General features: G+C 37.6%; 1 protein-coding gene across 2 annotated transcripts in view; it reads right to left on the reverse strand.

Annotated features, from left to right (window-relative positions):
• ramp1 (receptor activity modifying protein 1) overlaps positions 1–19,369 on the reverse strand; it is a 71,052-nt gene extending 51,683 nt beyond the window's left edge. The window contains exon 1 of one of the 2 annotated variants that reach the window (XM_067603129.1): positions 18,682–19,369. In XM_067603129.1, coding sequence (XP_067459230.1) covers positions 18,682–18,739 — 58 coding nt within the window. In that variant the 5' untranslated portion in view covers positions 18,740–19,369. The remainder of the gene's footprint in view (positions 1–18,681) is intronic. The other variant, XM_067603130.1, reaches the window with a different exon arrangement.
• Between the last annotated feature and the right edge of the window lie 445 nt (positions 19,370–19,814).

A 19,814-nucleotide genomic window follows, 5' to 3' on the forward strand; every position in this document is an offset into this window, starting at 1 on the left:
TGATAAGAGCAGATGGTATGTTGATTGAAATAATTAAGAAAAGAAGTCTGCCCATGGGTTAGTCCTTTTGAAAACAGACTGTCAGAGACAGTGCCAAAGTTTTTTCTGTAATAAATATTAAACTTCCAACAACTGAAAACTTGGCAACAGCAGCAACAATTCCAACACGTCTTGAAACGAGTCCAAGGCCAAGTCTAGGTCCAAGTAAACCGTTGACAAAACTGGAGCAAAAAGTGAAATATTTTTACTGAGCCAAAACGTCAGACAACCATTTGCGTTGGTAGCAGAAATTAATTTATAGACCAAAGTTATTTGTATCACAGTAGGAATTCCATTTCTGTAAACATTGTACACATTTTAAATGTCAGGGTGCCAACATAAATGATTATCTTGGCACAACACATGTAGGAGATGTTATGGGAATATTAAAGTCAGTATGTGCATTCCCAGTCTTCTGACGTCTGATTGTGGTGGGACATGTGTGTCATGCAATGTGTGTGTCTGCAATTGCGGTTGCACCATGTAACAGTTTATAGGTGAGGCTGAATGTTGACACTCAGAGGGAACTGAATATGTGTGAAAAGTACAGCAGGTTAAGATGACATTTTATGATCAGTTTAAACTTTTATTGCAACAACTTACACAGGTTTCCTGTGGGCCTGTATGTTTTATAGGTTAATGGGAAGAGCATGGCAGTAACACTGCAAGGACTAGGAGCTTAATCCCAAATGGGATCCCACATGCTTAATAATGTATGAAGTTGTATGGTACAATAATGGACTTGAGTAAAAGCAAACATCTCTTGGCATATGGTAATACAGTCTCAGTCAGCATACAGCTGTCTGAGGTATCATACCGTAAATGTGTCTTTTATTTCAAGGTTTCAAGAAGCAGCCTTTTTTAAACTAAGACTGAGACATGCAGGTATGCTCTTTTTGAAGATTATTTTCATAGTATTTAAACATTTGAAGGCAGTATTAAATGTTGATTGCACCATTTTTGGTTTCAAATATGTAATGTTAGCGTATTACACAGGTCATAGGTAGCAACAGTGCTTGTAAATAAGTGAGTCTGAGTGTTTATAAACTACTCATTTACAAATGTTTATTGTATGTATTTGCAATAAAAAGTGCATCACCCAGATGATGTTTTTTTATTTTATATAATGTCTAAAGTGTCAGTGGCAACTAAAGCATGATTAATATTTTTAAGGTTACATACATAGTTGTGAGGTGTGAATGTCACCTATTTGTTTGCATTTGAGCTGTTTTGAAGTCCAGTATTGTTGCTTATAGTTAGCACCCTCTTTTCCTTGTGGAGCCAGGACCTTCCAAATAAGGAGTGCAGGGTGTTGCCTTTCATGCTGTGGAAAAATGCCTTGGATCGAAGCCAACCCTACCTCATTGGGAACGATGATCGATGCACACCCATTAGCTACTTTAGCTAAACTGTGCTAACAGGGCAGGTATCGTAGTTAAGTAATGTTAAATTTACATTAACAAATGTATATTGCAACAAATTTAATTTTACAAATGTATATTGCAACAATCTAGCAGGTGAGTGAAATGCCAATCACAGCTGCAATAAACACCCACACAGTAGACATCAAAGTCTACTATAAATCTTCAAATCTTATTAAGGGAGCAAAAATTGCCAAAATGACCACCAGCACACTTATTAAAGGGCCAAAATCGATATAATCCAAAGTGTTCTTAGCCTAAACCTAAACAAGTGCAGGGTGCATAGTGCATCATGCACCTGTATGTATTGTAAGAGGTGCTGTATATATATATATATTATACTATACATATAAATCTGCCTTAAATGTCAGCTGTGTATGTAGATACAAATCCACAGCTTCCCTCGTTAACAATTGATCGGCATGACATCAACTAAGCATTGGGTGTCTTGCTTAAGGGCTCCGCTATGACATCCAAGAGCATGTCTGATTCATTTGATGCTTCACATGACTGTGTTCACACATATGGGGAATGTGTGAGACTGTGTGTACTCATTCCTTTGTGGTTTGTCTATGTAAGTGTGTGGGAGACTGTATCCCATTGTCTGGGATTAAGTATGACAGCATAAAATAATGTGTGTGAGTGTGTGTGTGGCACGTAGTTGCTGAAATAATTGTTGGTTCCAAGGGGCCTGGATAATTGTTAATGTGTCTTCCACTATGGACAGGGCACGCACACATACATACACATCAGTCTCTCACACACGCTTCACTGAATAGCAGTGCCTCAACGCTGCTCATTATCTGTTCAGGCGTGACAGTGAAAAACCGGGTTACTGCTTTGCAAGTGTACACACATACTGTATATACTGCACACACACACACACACACACACACATCTGAAGGCACAGACATGCAAACACCAGTCATGACCAGTTATAAAACAGATGAATCTGGAGGAGAAAAGGAGGCAAAGGAGAGCCTTTACAATAGAGAAGAGCTCAGGGGCTATTCACCTTTTTATCTCATTTATAGGAATATGAGAGGGAGGTAAAGAGAGAGAGAGAGAGAGCATGAAAGACATGCAGAAAGAGGGACTTAATGGGGAAGAAAAATCATCATCCAATCGATGACATTAAGCGATGCTAATTTAGTTACATCTCATATTTCTGAAAGATCAATTTGACAAAGAGAAGTGGAAGGAGGGGATGAGTGCTCTTATTAATCTCTTAATTTCTATATGAGGTTAACATTAAACAGGATGTGCAGCCAGAACAGTAAAGCGTGTGAAGATGATGAGGCACCTCTATTACCTGAGGTCAAAGTGATATATGAGGCAGGACCGTCAGACATATGAGCCGTAAAATCAGGTGATCATCAGTGTGGAGCGACGGGCTATTTGTCTAGATTTACCAGCGTCTACAATGTGGAGATTAAACTCCTCTCGTTATCAAGAGGGATGCAGTGTATTGTTGAAACTATTGCTCAGATCTATCTTGGTTTGAATAGCACAGTGATACAGAGTAGAATTTTAAACTCCCTGGATTTAATGGCCTTATTGCCTTATTGTAGAGTCTGTCTCTAGGATTGATTCACAGGAGTTTAAACATCACCATAGTACATCGATAAGAATGTAGAAAGGACAACTGATGTTTCTGTTTAAGCCATTTATTGCAACCATGCACATATGTAGAGCAATAGATGACGAGGCTTCTGACGATAATAGTTTTCTATAAATGATAAACAGAAATACACAAGAATTACATTTAACAATTTATACAGTTAACCAATGTATAACACACAATTAGGCACCTAACAAAATAGTGAATATTAGTGCTCTAAGGGGATGATGGGTAGGCCTACCACTGCTGAAATTAGTACTAAATCATAGCAAACATTACATCAACATCCTTTTTTTTGTGCCTAGAATCTTTAAAGAAATTGGGAGACATGCTTTTAAGTTTAAAGCACCATCAGATTGGAATAATTTTTCTAACTCACTCAGATCAATAATAAATGACTTCAAGACTTAGTTGCTTGTCCAACTTAAATCTACTTGTTCTTGTTTTTGGGGCTTATTCTCTATTTAAATTTTGAAATAAATAAATAAATTTGAATGTCAATGTAAAAAAAAACAAAACGGTTGCTTTCATTTGGTTCAATTTGGGATTTTCTGCGCGTCTTTGCTCAATTTGATACTAAATCCCTTCGAGTAAATTGGTAAGTTACGCACCAGAAGCAGAGAAGAATAATCAAAAAGTGCTGAAGGAAGGCAATTCATTGGAGTTCCAGTGTATCCAGCTGTTATAAACCTTTTCATTTGAAGCCTATGTAGAAAATCCTACATAAATTTCTTACATGGGTTGTTTTTAAATGTGACTTATGAGACAGGATTTCCGCGGACAAATAGGGTGTGAAATCAGATCTGTAGAGTTCATTGTAGCATCACATGGCATAATGGTGCTGTGTCCTGGGAATCTGAAGCCACTGTCACAAGCAGAACGGAGGAATTAAAGGTCATCAGTTCAAATCCCTGACCTCAGACGATATGTGTATAGACTGAATGCCTTGATTCTTCAGGCATGCTCTTTCCGGAAATCCCTTGAACATGAAATCACACCAGGGACCTATCTCTCCTCCTAAGAGAGTTCATAAATGTAATACAATACAGTACAGCACAGTATACAGATCTCATGTTACCATAGATAAGTGAGGGTTTAAGATTAGATTTATTGTATATTCTCAAATCAGCTAATACCCTCAGGAATATGAACTAAACACCAATCAAATTACCATAGAATACTAGATGAGCACGTCACAGTATAAAATATATTTTTTAGATGAAAACAGCTATTCCAGACACTTAATTTAATTCATGTCAGCTTTAAAATTAATGGGTCCTGTACATTAAAAATGTAACAGTTGAAGGAATTGTATATGTTAGGTCTTTCAGGCTCTTAATTTTCACACTTGGATTCTTTGAAGACATTTCCAATAGGAAACCAGCAAAATGTCCTGCTTTGTCTCTAACTTCATATCTGATTATCTTTGTATGTCTAATCAATGCTATTTAAGAAATGTAATATTTAGGGTCCCAAGTAAGTATCCCTTTTTTGATAGGAGCCAGTATATCATTTTAAATATTGGTGGAGACCTGATTGTCTCAGAGTGAAATAATAAATGCAATTTCAGGTACTTTGCCACCCTAAGAATGATTATAGATTTACAGCCCAGAAGTCACGTCCATATTTGGCAAATTTGCACCTCACTATTTACCTCCAATGGCAATGTTCATCATCATCACCATCATTTTATTTATTTAAATACTAGGAAAACACACTGAGGGAGAACCCTCATTTACAATGGTGACAAGGTACAGACAGACAATAAGGAGCAGACACACTAAAATCACCCAAGAAAGCAAGGAGGTAGCAATAAAGGCAGAATACATGGTTACATCAATTAAAAACAAGGTACTAAAAGGTAAAAGACAATTAGACAAATAAATAAATAAAACAATAAGAACAAGATTGACTCAGCAGTATTAATGAGGTCAACTTGAAGTTTTTTTGAGGCATATTACAGGTATGTACGACACAGTAACAGAAAGCAGATCTTCCTAACTGAATAGAATCTCCACAGGAATAAAGGACAGTGTCATCTGCGTAAAGATGGAAGTTGCAATTGTACAATGAAGAGGTAATATTGTGTATATAAATAGTGAATAAGACTGGTTCAAGGACAGAACCTTGGGGAACTCCTTTTTGCAATGGATATTACCTGTCTTGACACACTGCAACCTATCAGAGAGATAATTCTGAAACCACAGGCAGCTAGCATTGTCAAAACCCAAAGAAGGCAAGTCATTGTAAAAGCAGAGAGTGGTCAACTGTGTCAAAACCTTTCATTAAATCAATAAAAAGAACAGCACAGTGTTTTTTTTAGGCCTGAAACTGTACTGAAATGCAGATAATAATAATTTCAACTGTTCATTAACACATGACTCAAGTATTTTTGCAAGACCAGATAGTTGGACGATAATTATTTAATTCAGATTTGCTACCTCCTCTATGGTGAGAAAGAACATAGGCAGTCTTCAACTGATGCCAGAGGTAATGCTAAGATTGAAAATATGAGTTTTATATTCAGAAAGTAGCTGTGCTGATAATTTCAAAGCAAATGGCTCCTGTTTGTCATCATCCATTGATTTTTTCACATCAGTATTGCATAAAGCATCAGCTACCATCCTCCTGGAGACAGGAGATAAGCTAAAGGAGTAGTTTACTTCAGCAGTAGTATCAAGGAAAGATGATCTATGTTCTTCCAACACTAAGACTGTCAAATAAATGACAAGATACAGCGAAATGATTGTTCCAGAATTTACTGGGGTTATAAGAGCAATTAGTAAAGGAGTGCAGATAATAGTCAGTTTAGGCTTTTCTGACAGCAGCAGTGCACTTATTCTTCAACTGTCTAAAGGCAAGCCAATCACAAGGGTCTTTGGTGCGCCTAGCCAGAGCTTTTCTGAGCTTTCTACCTTATTTTATTCCAGAAACAGTGAACCAGGGAGTGGAGCTACATTTTGTTCTTTTTTTTTTTAAAGGTGCATTCTTATCTAAAACTAAGTTAAAACATCAGTAAAACAACTTAAAGCTAGTTCAGGATAAGGGATTTTGATAGTGTCAGCGATTGGACTGAAGAAAAAGTCTGGTCATTAATTTTTGTGTGTGTGTGTGTGTGTGTGTGTGTGTGTGTGAATTAGTTTTCCTCTGTTTCACATTTCTAATGCAAACAATCAGGCAGTGATCACGAGCACCAAGGTCAAATACACCACAGGCAGAATATTTCTGTGCTCTGTTTTTATAATATTAAAATTAAGCTTGACTTAGAGAAATCCTTCAGGTTGGGGCAAGTGGGTTTCGAAATAAGTTGTGTAAAATTAAGATTGTAAAAAAAGTTCTTTAAGATTATAAGAGCTGAGGTAAACCAATCTAAATTGAGATTGCCAAGGATAATCACCTCGCGATCAATCAATGGTGCAATTGATTCAGCCAGTTTTTCTAGGGCTTCTGAAGGGCAGAACAACGTCTGTAGACACCAATTACTATTACTGAATTATTCTGCCCAGATCATTTTTCAAGGAAATACATTCCAAATATTTAGGAATTGAGAATGACGTCAGCTCAAGGGAAATATGATTTTAATTATACTGCCACACTACCTCCTTTACCAGCTATATCTGCTCTGAAAATACTGAAACCACTAAAAGAAACACTTTGATTATCAATCTCTTTTTCAGCCAAGTCTCTGCTAAAATAATAACATCTGAATGAGTTGCGATAATAGGATACTTAAGTGATCATATTTGTTATGACTTAGCAAACTATGTATATTTTGATGTAAGAAACCAAAACCACTTAAAAACCTGTGGATCATTTAAATTAGCGTCTGAAGTGATGAGTGCTACCCAGAAGTAGTCGATTTTAGAGCTGGCTTCATTAACAGTGACGAGGTTCCTGGGACATGCATCAGATTGTTTGACTGAAAATCTCACAGGGCATCTCTAAGTGATTATCACAGGGATGTTGAAAATATCTGTGGTCCAAGCCTGATAGAAATGTAGATGTAAAACCAAACAAATAGGGAGTCTCTGACGGACCAGTCATTTCCGCTCATGAAAGTCACGAGGTAGCATGGTTGGTTTCTGTGAGGAACGCCTGTATGTTAAATTGCCAGATAGCATCCAAACTCTAGCTTTGTTCAGGTGGAGACCATCTGGGCCAAAAAGTTACCCCCATTCCCATTAAAGAAATCAATAAAATCCAAACCGAGAGCATCACGAGCAGAAGGCAGCCAGGTGTTCAGGCTAATCAGTCTGCTGAAACGCCCCATTCCACAGCTAAATGTGGCAATTGGAGCAGAGATTATACTTTTGGATGTTTTTAGTATGTTAAAGTGGGCGAAATCACACTTTAAAAGCTCAGACTGCTGCCTAGGAGTGTCATTCCTGCCAACATAAATAATGCTATCTACTTCATGGTGGGATTTTATTATGTCTGGAACTTTGTCTGCAACGTTAAGCACTTTGGTACCAGGAATGTGAATGCAGGAAGTAGTATGCCGTGTATGTCGAAAGGTAGAAAGTAAAGTGGAAGTTGGGGTGATGGTTGGACATGAAGCTTGTCTGACTGTCATGCTTCTATCCTGTCACAATTAACATTTGTCTTTTTATTGACCATAAGCACAGTCTTTCCCTAACCTTAACCATATAGTAGCTGCCATGTTCAAATATTGTAGAGTAAGAATTTTAGAAAAAAAATAGCATTGGCAAGAAGACAAAAAAATGTTGTCAAATGAATATAATCAAAAGGTATGAATGTTCTTGTCTAGCTATAGAGTTGGATTTAAAGGCTGCTGTAGGAATAGGATCTATCTCTGAATAAATGTACCGACTTTTGTTTTACTAGTTTGTTGTACCAGTTGTACTGCAGCCAAGAAGTCACTAAACTGCTCCAAATGAGCAGCTTAGTGGTGACTGTGGCCATCAAAGATAGCTTACTGATTCTTGACAATTTGGATAAAACAGGTTTTAATTTTGAACAGAAAAAAGGTGAAATATTAACAAATCTAAACTTTTATGTTTATAGAACAAGGTCTCAGCAATCAGGCAATATTTCACTGTAACCTCCTGATTTTTTTTTATAAAATATGTGTCCTGTCATTACTTAGTTATTCTTAATACCATCAGAAACAATAAAAAGCATGTTATTCCTATTTAGAGCTTATAAATCATTGTCTCTACACCATAGATACACATATGTACCGTTAAATGTTGACTATTCTCTTCTGTTCATTTTTTTTAATACTATTTCACATGTACTCCTTTAAAAAACTTTTACATTATGTAACTTTTATCATCAGCATTAAATACACAACATAACAACTTTGGACATGAAAAAAATACATTTTTAATTTTAAAGAGACCATTACTTTAATAAATCATCTGTATTGGAGAAACAGAAAAGTTAAAAAGAAAGTTAATTATTAAAATGATGGTTTTAGTCTCTGGAGGTACAGGAAATAGTGTTGGCCTGTGTGTGGAAGAAATAAAGGAGAAATTATGTATATTATGAATAAAGAGATTAATTAAATATTATAAGCCATACTAGTATTTATTGTGATCATAAATTATATTCAAGCCTCCACTGAGGATGATTGTCAACACTGTCAAACTATGTGTCACCACCGTCAAACAGACAACCTGACACTTTTTTTTTACATTTGCTAGCTGCCTCTGGCCTCTACTTAAAACTACATACATTTTATGTCATTTAAAGTAATTCTTTCTATACAAAAGAGACAGTGTTGACACATCATGCTTGTGACAGTAGCAACATCAATATAATATGTAAAAATTATGGAAAAAACAGCAAACTTACAGGAGCTTGTGTGACCTTGTTGCAAACTTTGGACACATTTTGAGCAACCGCAAAATAAAAGTAAATATTGTTGAAAATCCACTGCTTTTAGTTTTAGGAGGTTTTTCACTCTACTCTTTAATCTGGTATATATTATACATTCAAATCATTTTTTTCACTGTTTTTTGCCAAATTGAAACAATAATCTCTTCTCTGAGGATTTTTATGGGTACTTTGCTATCATATAATCACATATACTTAAACAGAATTAACACTTTTCTTAGTGGGACATGTTTTTGCCAAGAGTCTCAAGAATCAGTGAGCTCCCAACTACAAGCAGTACATACACGTCTCCATGCCTCATCCCCTCCTCCTTCGGGTCATTGCTATAAATACCAATGTGTTACTATTTGACCAGTCTGGTTAGATAAATGTTTGGAGAAATCCCTTTCAGGCTTTTTAGTGGCTCTGAGCATGACTGCATGTCACAAGCTCTTGACGTTGCGGGCTTAAATCTTGCACACAACCATTTTGACGCGTCATCATGTTCTTTCTGTGAAGCAGAAATACCATAAAAGAAAAACTCCTTCAAAGAAATTTCCAACCTGATGCTCTAGTTGACTGAGCCACTGCGACAGGCTCACTATGTCGCTGTTATGTAAGGTTATACAGTATGTCATGTAAGAGAGCAAAGGCCCAGATAAACAGGATAAGTGGATTTAGATGAAGAGGAGTTATGTTCACAGTTTCTGATTCTATTCTTATAATAGAAAAATGTGGCACATTCCTTCATACAGGGGTTGATATAATGGATATACACATACACAATTGCAAACCCACACACCTGCAATGAGCTTGTGATGTTCTCCATAATACATAATAAAACAAATGCAAACATGCATATATTATTTCATACAACCAGAGTCACTCAAAGCATAATACTAGCAGACATACAGGCTTATTCTATACATTTTTACTCATTTGATTAATGAGTACAAACAAATTAATAGATTTGGATACAAATAATTTTAGTCGTTTAAATCAAGTAAAATTACAACTTTAAAAGATTTGATTTCCTTTCTTTGTTTCATAATGTTTTGAAATAAATATTTCAGGTCTTTTTGACTGCTGATCAGACTTGAAAATCTTTGAGCTTTGGTAATTGCAATGGGCATTTGTCATTATTTCTTTAAGACTAAATTATGAATTACTTAACTGTTTTAGAATTATACTATAACTATAAAAGTGGACTTTTTAGTGGGGATGAGTGAGTGCCAATACAGGAAGCAGTGTGACATTTTAGTGTGTTGAAAAGATTTGATGAACACTTCTCACCTTGGTGCCAATAATGTTGTTGTTTTTTTTTAAGTTGCACTAATCAGTATTTCTATAATAACAATGGATCAAATGAATAAGGGTTCACCCATAGTGATAACCTGACTATCTGTTTTACGGCTCACAACTTTACTGTTTGTTTCAGTTTCATCAGCGTCATTTCCAGATGCAGAAGGCAGCTGTTGTCAGCATAAAAGCTCTAAAAACCCCACTGTATGCTACCTGACCAACAACAATCTGTAGACAGACAAAGCTGAGACCAAAATTAAGCTAAACGAGTAGAGTGAATATTGGACTTACATTCATCAGGTGACCAGAAGTACAACTCCAATTGAATGCTTATGTTGCTCTGTTTTTGCTGGATGTGTAAATAGGCAACTGCTTAACAAGTTCGCCTTATCACGTAATGAGGTAATAATATGTCAGTGTTGAATTTACAGCTTGTTCCTATGCAACCAAGTGGTCAAAAAATCAACAAATAAAACCATTCATCACAGATAACACATAATACATAATCTGGGGCTTTCCAAAATTGTTCTATATCAACATTCTTTTGGTGAGTGGGTTACAATAACTGAGTTAAGTGGATCGTGAACACACGCGCACACAATGGGTGGTTTGTTCATGTAGAAAGCGTTTGTGCAGAGAGAGAGACGGTTGATGTCCTCCAGCATTACCAGTGATCAACAACTAATTAGGAGGAGTTGTTCACAGTCTGTGTTAGCAGTAGTGATGCCAGACAATTTCAACACCCCTTAAATTTCTCTCTCCTCATGACTTTAGACAGACATAAAACAGTTTCTACTGCTCACCAATTATGTCTGGGCCGTTGGGCTCACTAATCCTCTCAAAAGAGTATGACATAGGATTTTTGTAGCAAAGTTAGAAATAATTCTTCCATTGGTGAGCCTATTGATTGGAGTGCAGTAAACTGCTTTCACTGCAGCTAACTGCACCACAGGATTTCAAAAGCTGGATAACGACAATCCTCAGCGCAGTGCATAACCATGACCTTGGGTCATTATTTGAATTTCCTGTCTTTTGTGGGCTTTGCTTGCAGAAAACATCTCACTTAAGCTTGAAAGACTGTTGTTATTTTGTCACTTGCTGAACATCTGTATTTACCTCTGCCTAATAGGAAAGTCTCCATAGGAAGAGAGAACTGACCACAAAGAGACTCGCTAGGGAGAGGAAGAGTATCTAATATTACACATGAAAAATAGCTCCATCGAAAGGAGGCATGGCTACTTTTGTTTGCTTTCTTCTCCTCTTTTCATCCCTCATTCACCCTCTATCTAATTAGCGAAAGTCCAGTGGGCGGATCTGTCACACAGGATGCACACACACACACACACTGTATGTAACAGACACAGATATATATCAGCACTATTAAAACTTTCACAATCCAGCCCCACCTACCTCATTTATCTCTCTCTGTCTTGTTAGACCTCTACTTGCTCTCATTGTCCCCTCTCCCTCTCCCTCTCTCTCTCTCTCTCTCCCTACTGATTTATGGAGATTCTTAAAAACGTCCCCTTGAGTCCTTCACACCAGAAATGCCCCTCCAGTGCTCCTCTGTCAAAGCAGAACAGAGACAGCGAGAGCCCGATACTTTCATAAAATCCTTGCATCCATGATAGATGAGAGCTTCACTGGGGACTGGGGAAAATTAGAAATTAATATGTTTCTGGTGGCAACATCAGAGACTCCTGTAATCTGTGTAGCAATTGGGGGTTAACTGCTCTCTCTCTGTCTCTCTCCCCCTCATCCCCTCCTGCTTGCTCGTGTTCACATTGTTGGCTTAAAAAATCCTGCCTGCTGGTGCAGTAGGATGTCGGCCAACCAGCTACAATATCTAACTGGCAACAAGTAGCTTTTGATAAACAGTCAACCACTCTATACTGATGCAACAAACGCTTAATTAAAGAAATATGTACCGTTTCATCATCAAGAACCCTGTATTTTGTCTCCTGTTTCCTGTCTCCTGTCTGAGACTTTTCAATGCTGAGAAAAACCTTGGAAATACAAAGACTGACTTAAAGAATAGGTTCCATTTTGATACAGTACTTTCATGCCATATGTAAGTTGAAAACCTTAATGGGTCTCATGCAAGAACATTTAGGTATTCTTATCCTAAAACACTCTTTCTTTGTGAGTTTGGTTCATATGAGTGTTTCACGTCAGATTCAATAAACCCTCTAAAATGCCCGAACTTGTCGCAAATTGTTCATTTCGACCTGATGAATGCCACCTGTTCATGAGAAGGTGCATGTTCATGACACTTGATCATTAACATAATCAACGCCCCAAAATTTTGTGATATGAGGCTACATGTTCCGCTCTGTTTGTGGGTGAGTGTCAGTAGCAAATAGAAAATATTAATACGGCTACCAACGACATGTTATCAGAACAGTAGAACAAGTGTTTCTCCCTTTATGAAAAAAAACAGAAACTATTTGTTCATGACTAGTATGATGGGTCTGGACCACTCATAACTTTGTTACCTGAGAGAAAATGCTAAGTATGTAAAATGGATAAATTCCACATATTTTCTCATACATGTCTCTTAGGAACAAACCTGTATGGGTGGTTCTTGCATGAGGCCCATTGATTGCTGTAATCATTCCTCCTATATATCCTTCTTAGATCAACTACATAATAAAAAATGGGGGCAAAATACAAAATCCTTGTACTCGTGCAAAAATGTGTTCATAAAGCTGCTCTAATCAATTATTTTATATTAACAATTGATGAAATGACTGTGTAATGTGGGAGAAGTCGCTTGTAGTGACGAACCCACAAAGAATTTTCACCCAACTCCACCGTTTCCTTCAGCTCTACGGAGCTTTTTTTAGCATCTTTCAACTCGTTTTGGTTTAACATCCCATAACTTTACTGCTTGGATTCAATCTTACTGCTTTCATCAGCATTGATGTCAGCAAAAAAGCTAAAAGCTAATCTTTACACTTGCTGTCTAGCACCAAACGGCAGTAAGACAAAGTTAGCAACTAGCTAGTGAACATAGTAGAATATTTAGCAGCTAAAGAGCCAGATATTTCTCTTAAGAGTTGGTGGAGCCCAAATAAGAGCTAGTTGGAGACTGTCCTCTGAACAACAATAGGATCGGTTGTTTATGCAGCGCCCCAAAACAACATATATTTATGTTCAAGTGAGAGAAGCCCCCTAGTGGCCATAATAATTATGACTGGTGCAAAGAGGAAATTAGGTGACATTATTATAGAGTGACAACGTCCACATGGGGAAGAGTTTGCAATGGATGGATGGGTCAACAACACATCTGGCTTTAACACAGGAGACTGTTGTTTGTTTCCTGTTTCCAACCACAAGTAAATGTTGATTTTTCTAAACCACAATGGTTCCCTAACATCAACAAAGTACTTATTTTAAACCAAACCATGATCTTTCAGAAGAAGAAAGTAACAGCCCATTCACGCTATGTGGGGACCTACCAAACATTGCTCAATGACCCACTCTGAGCCTCACACTTTAGATGGAGTACACTGTGCCAATCATTTTGATTTGCTTACAGGATATTCAGTCCTTCCAGTGAAACTGTCAGAATTGCCAGATGTTTTCCCCCCGGTCGTTCCTCAAAGTGTCCCCCTTGTGTCATTTCACCATCGTCTGAGTCGCTGATGTGTGATATTATTTCAAATGAATTCAAATTGAATTCTGAGATGTCAGATGAAAGATGATCATGTCAGGGGAGGATGATTAAAGTGTCTATGTGTCAGTCCCTTCACATCAATGGGAGAGACTGTTTTCCTTTTCTCCGTTCTGAAGTTGGTCAAAAAACTACCAGAGAAAATTAAAAATTGCTTCTGTCGTGGCACAAATGATTCTAATGATTTCAGTGGAAGAGGTTATTTTGGTATGGAGCAGCTCCATAAAGTGTGAAGTCAGAATTTAAAAGTGTCTCTAAGACTGACAGAATAAAAGTAACTTAGACAGTAAATGGACCACGTGAATGGGGATAATCATTTAGGGACCTTGGGAAATAAAGTCCTCGAGAAAAAGTTATTTTTCAGAGCAAAACTTTTTAAAAATGCTGTTTTAGATGGGAATGTGGTGAGGTTAGGTAGGTAATGAGGCAACCTTGTGCTGCTGTGATGATTCATAACTTTCTCTTTCTGTAAATATAGAACACCCACATGGAGCCTTTGTAACTGGAAACAAATGGCAAAAGAGCAGAGGAAGCTTGCCTGAACACCTTTGTCGGAGAGCATCATGGTGTGCATATTTTGTGTTTCTAGTGTGTGTGTGTATTTCAGTTGTACAGATTGTCTTCAATAAAAAAACCAAAATCAAGGACACAAGTACATTTTTGTAGGTCTCTACAATCTTGAGTGCTCAGTTTGGGGTGAAGGGATAGAGTTTGCATTACAGTTCAGCCAAAGGTAAAGCATTTAGTGGTTAGCGTTAGTGTTAGGGGTTAGGAAATTAACCAAAGTCTACTCAATTTCTTTACAAGTCTAAAATTACAAGGGCTGTGAATGTACTGTATGTGTGCTTGCAACAGAGAAAGAGATTAGAGACTGAAAATCAGACGGATAAGACTGGATCTCTTCACTGAGACTTTCTAACTTTTAACTACACGTCTCGATCAGATAAGTGGTATTATCATACATTTTGTATTAGTGGGAATGTATTATGAAGGAAATCAAATAACTGAAACGTGGGATGAAATTTTTTACAAAAGAATGTTCAGTATTCTGTCAAGCTCTCATTGCAGTAGTTATTACATCTGTTGCATTTGTAGATCTTGCAGGGCCCTCTCAAACACGCACAAAATCAAATAGTGCTTTGGATAAAAGCACAATTACTAAAATGGTGCTCTTAAATGAATTGTTCTTAAATCAAAATTGTGATTTGTAAGAGTGCAAATGACAAAAGTTGTGTTTTTTATGTCTAAAGAAGCCGTAAAAGTGTTAAATGTTTCTCTGTTTGCAACACACTACGACAGCACAGCTGTGGATAATAAATTAATGTTATTTACATGAGTTTGCCAAACTACTCTACTACTACTACTATGTTCATAAACTGCTCATGTCTGGTTAATATGCTCTCAGAATCTATGAATATGCAAATATTGTTCATTTCAAAAGTTTCACTGCTGGAAACAAATGTTCCCTACTTTACTGTGAAGCACATTCTCACTGTATGTGCACAGGAGGCTTCAAGTTACCACATCACACTTGTGTCAATTGCATACTGGCCCTTGATTGGCTCCAAAGTAGTTGTGATGTCACAAATCATGCTGGTAGGTACACCCCTTCAACTCAGATTTAAGGAGAGCACAGAGAAACTTTCCCCCCTTCAGCAGATGAATGTGAAAACAGCCTTAACATCTCTCTGTATTCTGCACGGTGAAGCTCAAACATCTAACTGAAGGAACAATAAGAAAACACATTTTTGACTGGAGGCGGACTTTAAAGATTAGTCAACCTCCACCATGAGCTGCTCTCGTGGGAAACATATCGCCAGCAGTTCTTTGTTGACAACTGCAAACAGCTGCATATTCATTTTCTATTCCTTTTTTTAAATGATGTTTCCTAGACTGACTAGACTGAGAGGTACGTGTGTAATATAACCAATATCTCTAGACTTAATGTTTGTTCATGTGAAAGAAAACAAATATCAAGCACATTCTCTTGGGCTTGCTGCTAATAATGTCTTTATAATCCTTCCAACTGAATAAACCTGCCCTACATCTCAACTAGAAATAATATGTTCACTGAATTTAAATGCCTTAACAGTAAGCCTATGATTGCCATGACCTGATAATAACCTGATAATATTACACAAGTGCACACAAGTTACACAAAGTTTAAAGAAATGACTGCCATTGCAATAAGGTAACTTGGTGGAGACTAAAGTTATGTCATGGTTACAATAATCACTTGTTTAAGTTTAGGGAACAATTGTGGTTAAAATATAACAGCACTGACTGTTGATAAGAAACGGGAAGCAAACAACAATCTCCAGTGTCAGATTCCCACATTTTGTTAACCCACTCATCCACCTCAACCTCCTCTCACTGCAGACTTAATCACTCTATAATAATGTCACCTGACTTCCTCCATTGCGCAGATGGCCAAGAATCATAATTATGACAGCAGCTAGAGAGCTTTAACACTCGAACGTAATTAGATGCTGTTTGTTTGTTTAAGTGTGTCTAGTTTTCACAACAACACTAGAGGGCGCTGTAATGTTATCTTGTGTAGCCTAAATGTGTGTCTTGTTTCGAGCCCACACCATAGTCAGGTCACTGAGAAGATGATTATTCTAAGGCAAGCGGCAAGCTCCAGGTCTGAAAAGTGAAGCCAATGCAGAAGTGCCTTAAACCTGCATTCTCTCTGATGGCCAAAAGAAGTCTGATAGTATGGAAGTCTATGAGAAAATGACCCTACTTCTCACGTTATTTATTACCTCAGTAAACATTTCCTGATGTGTTTATAGTCTCAGTTGCTAGTTTTTATGGTCCCATTTAGAGTAAAATAGATGATAAAGCAACGTATGGTTTAGGGTGTGGCTACCTCTTGATTGACAAGTTGCTTCCACAGCCACATTGTTGGTTACTTACGTTACATATTATAACCCCAGATTAGAATAGGAGTGTAGGTGTAGCTGTCGCTACTTCAGTGTGTTTTCAGTTCATAAAAGTTAATTTTTAACATTTTCGTCACCTAAAAAACTCTACAAGACCCTCTAAAGAGTTGGCTGTTCAGTTTTTTTTTTTAAGTACATTTTCTTTCAAGCCTATTTTTCACTAGCCAAAATTAGCATTAGTATTAGCATAACCATAGACTAAATGCACCACACGAACCAAACTAGCAGCTAGCATTAGGGTCAGCTCAACCCTCTCGTCCAAACATGTTCACTTCTGGCTCCAAAAATCCAAGATGGCGACAGGAAAAATGCTGAACTCAAAGCAACAAAACAGAAGTCCACAAACCAATGGGTGATGTCATGGTGGCTACATCCTTTTTTTTTACAGTCTATGCTCTAAGGTGAGTGTTAATTGTAGTTTTTTTTTTTTTTTTTTTTTTTTAAAAAAGCAGGTGTATGACCATATTCACAAAAAACGTACTTTTGTCATTTCTTTAATTGTTTATTTTTTGAGATTCCCTCCAAATATGTCTTAAGGCAAATAAAACCACTATGCTCTGCTTGGAAGAATAATATGTGTCTGATATGTTTTTTCCACAAAAAAGTATAATTACCACGTTAAAATCCTTAACATAACATCCACTTCTTCATTTAAAATTCCAGAATCTATGAAGATGCAAATATATTTAACTTCAGAAGTTTTACTGCTGGACACAAGATTTCTCCTCCTTCACTGTAAATCCATTCTCAGTGTATGTGCACTGGACAAAGTTTCCACATTACACTTATGTGTAAATTGCATACTGGACCAGGATTTGTTTCCAAACTAGTTGTGATGTCACAAATCATGCTTGTAGGGCCGCCCCTTAAAATCTGATTTAAGACGAGCACAGAGAAACTTTTCCCCTCCAGCAGATGAATGTAAAAACAGCCTTCTACTGTCAAACTCTGCACATACATCATTCTGCACGGTGAAGCTCAAACATCCAACTGTAGGAACAAGAAGAAAAACATATTTTTGGATTGGAGGAAGACTTTAAAGTTTTTTAAATTGTCCATCCATCTACAGTATATTCTATCTAAAACATTTATCCACTAATTAATACATACTTGTACACATCCCTGTTTGTCTTAGTTGAAAGAATGAATGGGGATGTTGTTTTTTATTTATACAGATCCACTGATTTTGGATAAAAGAAACAAGTGTAAAAAGGTGTGCCAATCAGCTGCAGTCTCCCTCACACTCTTCCCTGTCTGTAGCCACTTCCACCTTGGAAAAATATCACTTCCCAGCTGCTCTGCTGCTCCAGTTTACACAAAGATCATGATGTTTACACTATACCTAAAAACTGGCAAGTTACTAAAGTAAATTTGATATCCTGAAAAACCCACAGGTCAAGTTATCAATTTAATAATGATTAAGTGGGAAACACAATTAAGCTTTTCATCAGCGTCACGACTAATCCAATTATTAAAGATTATTATAATCAGAATATTAAGTAACACAGACGCACCAGCCCCTGGCGCAATATTATATTTACTTTGTTGTAGGGAACAATTCATTTAACCTTGACAAATATCTTTTATGCCTGCTGAAATTCACATACCTAAGTTAAAATAACAACATGAATACGCTATGGATTTTCCACTCTTTCGCTCTGGATGTGAATGAAAGCAGAACACATTTTTACACACATTTTTACGCTTCCATAAACAAAACAAGTGCACCCTTTGTTGATTTCTCTTATGATCATTTCCAACAGGAGACTATATTTTAGCCAAATTCCCCTTTATGTCCTCATTACACACGTCAATGCATCCACAGTGTTTGAGACTCACCTATAGCGAGCCACAGGAGCGTCTGTTTCTGCAGAACTGCCCCGGTCTGCGAATTCATCCTGTCGCTCTCAAAATGATCCACTGACTGAAGTAGCAACTCAAAGAGTAATAGGTGACATCATAAGTGACAACTACTGGAGAAATCCATGTAATGTGGCCGTCCGGTAAAGCAGCCACAACAGAAGCCTCTGCTGTTATCACCTTGCGCAAACTGCTCGGATGGGGGGGGGCAAAGACTCGTCCGTGTGTCCCTGCTTTGCCTCAACTCCCCCGAATCTTCCTGTCACCGATCATCTGTCATCCAGACATGAAACATATTGACTCGTAAAGTTGTTGTTATCTTTCCCACCGGCCGCCCCCGAGGTTTGGAGAAATCCGGAGCGCGCTTTGTGAAGTGTGCACTGTTGGAAACTGTGCTGTGTTGTGCTGTGCTGTGCGCAACGGGACGCACCAGCAGAGCTGAGACCGGTGGTGCTGAGAGGCTGTGTGAGCGCTCCCCGCCTCTCTCCGGGAGGACAAGACAGTGGGTGAGCGGAGGGGACACGGGGTAGACCCAAACATAGCAATTACAGTACAGGGAGGGGGAGGGGGGGTGATTTGGATAAGGGAGGAGGCAGTGGACTACTTATGGTACTTTTCCATTGGCTAATCGGGTACCTACCAGCAGCCAAAGCAGCCAGTGACAATAAACGGTAAACAAACAAACAAACAAACAAATAGAAGTTATTTAGTTGACTAAACTAAATCTATTGCCTGAAATTGCTCTGCCACGATTAGAAACAGAATAAAGGTCAGTGAACTAAACTAATGACTATTACAGACATGTTGATTCATTTTTTAGGAACAGTTGTGGCCATATAGATAAAAGCATGTATAGTAATACAGTAGTCAGTCATTAGTTAGTGCCTCGAGCCACATATTGTATATGGAGGAGCAAATTGTTATAAAACTCTCCACAAATTGGGCGATTTCTTTTAAGAGCAGCCTAAAACTTTATAAGAAAAATAATTTCCTTGTAATGTTGAGGCCGAAGAGCTTGATACCTTCCGGGTGTGATGGTGGACAGGGAGCGTGTTCCACCTGTCCTTTGGATCTGAAGACAGGTGCATTGTGGCTATTGTGCGATGATTAGC

This window comes from Thunnus thynnus, chromosome 11 (genome assembly GCF_963924715.1).
Source record: "Thunnus thynnus chromosome 11, fThuThy2.1, whole genome shotgun sequence".
NCBI lineage: Eukaryota > Metazoa > Chordata > Actinopteri > Scombriformes > Scombridae > Thunnus > Thunnus thynnus.